Source organism: Carlito syrichta, unplaced genomic scaffold (assembly GCF_000164805.1).
Source record: "Carlito syrichta isolate Samal-C Ts95f unplaced genomic scaffold, Tarsius_syrichta-2.0.1 Scaffold306867, whole genome shotgun sequence".
NCBI classification, from domain to species: domain Eukaryota; kingdom Metazoa; phylum Chordata; class Mammalia; order Primates; family Tarsiidae; genus Carlito; species Carlito syrichta.
Genome location: NW_007250963.1, coordinates 190,761 through 197,725, shown reverse-complemented (window position 1 = coordinate 197,725; position 6,965 = coordinate 190,761). Strand labels below are relative to the sequence as shown.

The window sequence follows — 6,965 nt, the reverse complement described above, 5'->3', positions numbered from 1 at the left end:
CAAAGGGGCTGGGGGAGGGGATGGAAGCCTTGAGGGGTCGTTAGAGATACACTGGAAACAGGCTGGGAGGGTTTCCGAGGGAAGACGCCCCTCCCCAGGAAAGGACCTCGGTTTGAGTCCCACAATGAACCCCAAACCTGAAGGCAGCTCAGAGGCCACCCGCCTGCCCCTTGCTGACCAGGAGCAATGCTCGCTGATGTCCCTCCGTGTCACCTCCAAAGCCCTTAGAGTGACCCCCTTCCTCCCTCGGACCTGCCACTGCTCAGTGCTCCCTACTGCCAGCAGGACGAGAATCTTCTGCCTCAGCTTGGATGCTGGGAGCCTGCCTAGCTCAGCTCCACTGGACTCTCAGGCCTCAGCTCGCTGTGTCTTCCCAGACATGGGCGACATCTTTGTTAGGCTGTTTGAGGCCACCCCTCCCTCCTCTATGTGTTCAATCCTCCTGCCCTTCAAGGCACCTCCTCCAGGAAGCCTTCCTGGATCTCTGCCCTTCTCCGGGGTTCTTACATGGGTTACCTCTATCTGCCCAGGGTTCCACAGACAGCTCTTTTCTGTCCATGCTTTTTTAAAAAATTTTTTTGAGTTGGAGTCTCACTCTGTCGCCCAGACTGGAGTGCAGTGGCCGCTCCCGGCCACCGCAGCCTCGACCTGCTGGGCTCTGGCGATCCTTCCACCTCAGCCTTCCAAGTAGCCGGAATTACAGGTATGCGCTACCACGCCCGGCTGATTTTTTTATTTATTGTAGAGATGAGGTCTTGCTGCCTAGGCGGGTTTCGAACCCGCGGGCTCAGGCAATCCACTCACCTCAGCCTCCCAAAGGCACGGGATTACAGGCTGAGCCACCGAACCCGGCTGCTTTTTATTTTTTTAGAAACGGGGACTCAGTCTGTTGCCCAGACTGGAATGCGGTGGGGCAATCATAGCTCACTACAGCCTTGAACACCTGGGTTCAAGTGATCCTTCCACCTCAGCCTTCTGAGTAGCTGGAACTATAGGTACATGCCATCATGCCCAGTAAAATTTTAATTTTTTTTTAATGATGTGGTCTTGCTATGTTGCCCAGGCTGCTCTTGAACTCCTGGCCTTAAGTGATCCTTCCACCCTGGCCTCACAAAGTGCTGAGATTACAGGCATGAGCCACCATGCTGGGCCTCCTGTCCATGCCTGATGTCCCACGACTGTGATCCCTCAGGGAAGAGGAAGAGAAAGTCAGCAACCGGGGATCCTGAGGGCTTTCTCTCCTGCCCCTCAGCCCCACCTTCAAGGAGCTGGGGAACGGGGCAGTGTCTGGAGCCAGGCAGCCTGAGCTTGGATCCCAGCTGTGATTTTTCTGGCTGTGTGATCTTGGGGTAGTTACCTAACCTTTCTGAGCTCCAATTTCCACATCTGCAAAAAAGGGGATGGTAACAGCACCTACGCTCCAGTCCTGCAGGCTTGCAGGCTGGCACCAAAGCTCACTGACCTTGTAAGGTCCTTCTCCCTCTAAGCCTGTCCCTTGGCTCTCTTCCCACCCCCTCCCGTCCCCTTCCATCCTTTGCTTTGCTCTGGCAAGATGGATACATTGGCCAAGCTTGGCCATCCATTGCTCACTCCTGTCCTTTGACATATACTCTCTGCCGGGAATGCTTTTCCCGCTGTAGCCACCTGCTACCTTCCTTTCCGCCTTGAAGACTCAGCTGAGTGTCACCACTGGGAAGCCTTCCTTGGTTTTCCCCATTACCATCCTGCCCCGCCAGGGCTGGCTCAGAGGCCCCTCTTCTGAGTTTCCCAAGCAGCCCACTGGCCCTTGTGATGGTCTCCCCAGCCAGATGGGGGCCTCACTCCCCCTGGGCACCCAGCAGCAGGGGAGGGAGGGAGCACAGTCCTCCCCCACCCCCAGAGGCCCGAGAAGAGACGGAGGAGATTCAGGAGTGAGCAGGGCTCCCCTGAAGGCCCCTCTGCCCACCCCAGCTTTATTTGTTTCTAGAATCATTCCATTTGGCATTCTCAGTCACCACCATGGCCATCCCAGGCGCACAGGCCACATCTCATGCAGTTAAAAGACAGGGCGGGGGGTGGGGAGGGGAGGGTGGGAGCCGACGGCCTGTCCTGCACAACCACTGGGTCTCAAAGAGTCAGGGGCTCCCAGGCTTGCCCATCCATGCGTCCCCTGGCCTTGTGCGGCCCTCCTGCTGCTTGCCACAGGGTAGAGAGCTTCATCTTGGGGCTGGGCCATGGCTGTGTCAGGTGAGACGGCCACCATCCTGCGTCCAGTCCTGTGGCCACCCTAGGCCGGCCGCCCCCCACCCGTCACCATGTCATCGGGCACAACTGGTTGGGTCTGGCTCTCCATAGCTAACCAGGGCCAAGGAACAAAGGCAGCCAGGCTGGGAGCTTGCGCTGTCACCTGTGGGTGGCCCCGGAGAGCAGGCACTGCCGCCCCTCCCCTCCTTTGACGGGGCAGGTGCACCCAGCCCTCAGCGGCAACAGGCACAGGCCTGCTGTTTTTCTGGGACAGCCTTTGGCTGACGAGGTCTGCCTCCGCCGCTGACACCTGCAAGGGTGTGCCTGCCTCATTCTTCCTGGGGCTGGACCAGAGACACTCATGTGGTGTAATAGCCCAGCGCCTCTGCTTCTGGGCGGGAACCCCCTTAGCGATCAGGCAGAGGCTGGACAGCTCCTGAAGCCAGCAACTTGCCCGGCTTCTCCCAAGTTTCTCGGAGGGCACCCACTTCCCCAATAAGCCACTTGTCCAAGGGTCCCCACCTCAGGTTTTGCTTCTGGGGCACTCGACCTAGGACAGCCAGTGCCCCGGGGGTTGGAAATACGATGGAGAGCCAACACTTTCCTAGTGGGGTCATCCTTGAAGCCACCCTTCCATCCCAGCTTCCCCTGACCTCCCATCAGGCCTCGGCCACCTGGGCTGGCCCTCCTCACTGCCCCCGTTCCAAGGCCCAGCCAGAGGGTCTCGTGCTTGCCGCTCTCCCGGGTGCTCGCAGCCCACCAAGACCCTGGCTGTCAGTGTTCCATCTGGCCAACACCCACTGGCCCCAGGCTTGCCCGAGGCCTCCTGGCGGGGGTGCCCACAAACTCCTGTGGGCCAACAACTGCTCTGAGCCCGAGGCCTGGCCTGGGTGGAGGTCCAGGGACGAGACTTCCTCGAAAGTCCTTTCTGTACTGGTGTTCCTTCCACATGGCCTGCAGCCTTCCTCTTGGGCCTGGTCTCTGGTCTCTTCTGTCCTTCCTCGGGCCCCTGCAGCAGGCTGAGGACTGAGGACGGGAAGTTCACATCTTGCCATGGCCCAGGCTGGGCCCTGCGCCCGGGACATGCTCAGGTCTTTCCCAGCCCCTCCAAGTGCGACATCTTCCTCCTCCAAGAGGCTCTCTCAGTGCCCCCCAGCCCTCAGAGCCCCCCGGGTCCAATTTGGCACTGAGCAGACCCCCGCAGGACAGGGGGATGTTGGCTTCTTGACAATTCCCTGTAGATTGCTCTAGGTTCCAGAGTGTGGTCCAGCTGGCCTCCAGGAGGGGTTGGGGAGGGGAGCCCGAGTCAGAGCACTATGGCCAGTTCCCTGCCACCCTCCCTGGGTCCTGGTCTGGCTACAGCTGGTCCCCAGCAGGAGCAAGCCCCGGGGCCCTGGACACGGAGCCACGCCCGCTTCTCTGCAGCCATCAGACAGAGGGACTGAGATGGCTCTTGAGGACTCCCTTGGGAGACCCCGGTGTTCACGGCTTCTGCGGGGCTGTGGAGAGGGCGTCGGAGAGGACTGAGCTGGCACGAGGTTCCAGCAACTCCACTGCCCACCCGGCCCGGCCCGGCTGCTAGTTTCGCCGGACAGCGTGCCACATGGACACGGGCCTGCGAAGCGTGGCCAGCATCTGGTTCCAGTGTGTGGTGCCCATGCCGCTGGCCGATGGCCCGATGATGACGTGGCCCACGTTGTCCCCACGGCCATCGCTGCTGCTCTCAGCCACCGTCACGCGGAGAGACAGGTCCTGGGGAGAAGGCAATGCGGGAGCTGGGGGCCAGGGGCAGCCCGGGTCCTCCTGGGCTCCACGAACGCCAGGCCCCAGCTCTGATCTGGGAGGTGAGACTTGTCCAAGGTCGCCCCACAAATACATGGTAGGCAAGGATCTGAACTAGGTCTGCCTAAGCCCATGGCCTTCTCTTGCTGCCTCCCACACAGTGGCAGTCCCAGATCGCCAGGGTTCAAATGCTGGCCTTGCCACTTCCCTGTGGGGTGACCTTGGGCAGCACCTCGCGCTCTTCCTACCTCAGTTTCTCCATTCGTAGAATGGTGATGATAATACTGGTTCCTACCTCACCCGGCTGGTCCGGGAAGGAACGAGCTACAGCATGGAGGGTGATGCCAAGGCACAGTCAGAGCATGACAGAGGTCTGTTGTTACTAATATTATCATCGTGATGTTGGACTTACAACTGGGGAAGCGAAAGAAATTGCTTGATAGCTGGGCCTTTGGGAACAGAGGATAGAGGATTGAGTGAGACTCCTACTCAAAAAAAAAAAAAAAAAGAGGCCGGGCACAGTGGCTCAAACCTATAATCCCAGCACTTTGGGAGGCTGAGGCAAAAGAATTGTCTGAGTCCAGAAGTTCAAGACCAGCTTGGGCAACTTGGCAAGACCTTGTCTCTACAATAAATAAAAAAATCAGCCAGGTGTGGTGGCACGTGCCTGGAGTTCCGGCTACTTGGAAGGATGAGGCGGAAGGATCACCGGAGCCCAGCAGGTGGCTGTGAGCATGCCACTGTACTCCAGCCTGGGTGACAGTGAGACCCCGATTCAAAAAAAAAAAAGTTGGGCACAGTGGCTCACACCTATAATCCCAGCATTTTAGGAAGCTGAGGTGAGAGGATTGCCTGAGCCCAGGGCTTCGAGACCAGCCCAGACAACTTGGTGAGACCTCGTCTCTACAATAAATCAAACAATTAGCAGGGCATGGTGGCGCATGTCTGTAGTTCCAACTACTTGGAAGGCTGAGGCGTAAGGATCGCCTGAGCCCAGCAGACGGAGGCTGCGGTGGCTGTGAGCATGCCATTGTACTCCATTCTGGGCACAGAGTGAGACTCTGACTCAAAAAATAAGAAAGTAAAAAATTGAATTTCTTGAGACCAAAGTGGTCAAGCTGAAACTAGAAACTGACCTTTTTTCTCCTCCCCACTTCTCCCGTGGTCCCAAGAAGCCTCTTGCTTTTAGAGGCTGTGAAGTGGCACCATGACCACCCAGGGGGAGGCAGGGGACAGATGGGCAGCCCGTCCCATAAGGGTGACAGGACCAGCCAGAGATGTGGGATGGTTGCCTGGGTTAGGAATGCCCGGAGTGAGGCAGAGTTCTGGGCTTTCCAATCCAGGTGGCTGCCTGGGGGAGGGGAGATTGGATGGGCTCTGTACAGCTCAGGGATATGTGGAGGGGGCAGGTTTTGGCTCAAGGCACAAGGACGTTCTCACTGTCAGTAGTGTCCAAGGAGGCAGGAAACAGTGAGGGGAGGTGGTGAGATCCCCATCCTCTGAGGCATGTAAGCAGGGACTAAACCATATCCTCTGCAGTCCTCCCACAGAGTCTGTGATGTCCTGCTGGGAGGTCTCCCTGGGGACCATCACCTCCTCCTTCTTTTTTTTTTTCTATTGATTTATTGTAGAGACGAGGTCTCACCAAGTTGCCTAGGCTGGTCTTGAATCCCTGAGCTCAGGCAATCCTCTCACCTTCGCCTCTCAAAATGCAGGGATTACAGGCTTAAGCCACCACGCCCGACCCCCCCCCCCTTTTTTTTTTTGAGTTGGAGTCTCATTCTGTCACCCAGGCTGGGGTAGTGTCACGATCACATCTCACCACAGCCATGATCTCCTAGGCTCAGGCCATCCTCCTACCTCGGCCTTCCGAGTAGCTGAGACTACAGGTGTATGCCCGGCTAATTTTTTTTTTAAATTTTTGTAGAAACAAGGTCTCGCTATGCTGCCCAGGCTGCTGTACTCCTGGTTGGTCTCAAACTCCTGGGCTCAAGCAGTCCTCTGGCCTCGGCCTCCCAAAGTGCTGGGATTACAGGTGTGAGGCACCACACCCAGCCCACATCGCCTTCTGAAAGCCTTGGGCATGTGAGGAGCTTGGCAGGACCTCACAAGATTCAGAGCCAAACTCTGTGCCCTTGGGTGGCCCCTGGCTCATTTCCAGATCTCTGAAGTCCCCGCCCCTGGCAACGGACATCCCCCGGAGCCCCGCTGGGCTCTCCCCTCCTGCAGGAAAACCCCCTTCCCCGATGCTAAAGTCTGGGGTGCTCGTAGTGGATTAGAATTGTCTGGGGACTCAACGTCCTGGCCCTTTTGAGCACCAAGAAAGCGGTGTCTGTGTCCCCAGCACCCACCACAGGGCTGGTATCCAGTGGTGCTCAATAAATGCTTCTTGACTAGAAAGGTGATGCTTGAGGCAAACAATACCACCTCCCAGAGCCCCGAGAGGTGCAGCTGGAGAGATGGGGTGGGCCCGAGCCCCGGGGGGTGACCCAGGCCCCCCCCCACCACAGCTGCCTCACCTGGAGGACGATGGCCGGCACGGAGAAGATCATGGCTTCGTTGAACACCGGGTTGGGGTCGTCTCTCTTCACAGCCGTCTTCTTTTTGCTCATCTTCCTTCCATCCTGCAGCAGGTATACCTTGACGAAGGGGTCTGTGGGCAGGTGGGCGTGGGGTAAGGCCGGTGCCATACTTGCTACCACACCTGGTTAATTTTTTTGCATTTTTTTTTTTTTGAGTTGAAGTCTCACTCTGTCACCCAGGCTGGAGGGCAATGGCATGCTCCCGGCCATCACAGCCTCAACCCGTTGGGCTCAGGCGATCCTTCCATCCCAACCTTCCAAGTAGCTGGAACTACAGGCACGCACCACCATGCCCGGCTGATTTATTTATTTATTTATTTATTGTAGAGATGAGGTCTCGCCAAGTTGCCCAGGTGGGTCTCGAACCCGCGGGCTCCC

General features: G+C 57.8%; 1 protein-coding gene across 3 annotated transcripts in view; it reads right to left on the bottom strand.

Moving 5' to 3' along the window:
* Positions 1-3,562: 3,562 nt before the first annotated feature.
* Positions 3,563-6,965, bottom strand: part of SYT12 (synaptotagmin 12) — a 29,723-nt gene continuing 26,320 nt past the window's right edge. For all 3 annotated transcript variants that reach the window (XM_008063480.1, XM_021715224.1, XM_021715225.1), the window contains 2 exons: positions 6,525-6,658; positions 3,563-3,975 (listed from right to left, as the gene is read on the bottom strand). In XM_008063480.1, coding sequence (XP_008061671.1) covers positions 3,802-3,975; positions 6,525-6,658 — 308 coding nt within the window. In that variant the 3' untranslated portion in view covers positions 3,563-3,801. The remainder of the gene's footprint in view (positions 3,976-6,524; positions 6,659-6,965) is intronic.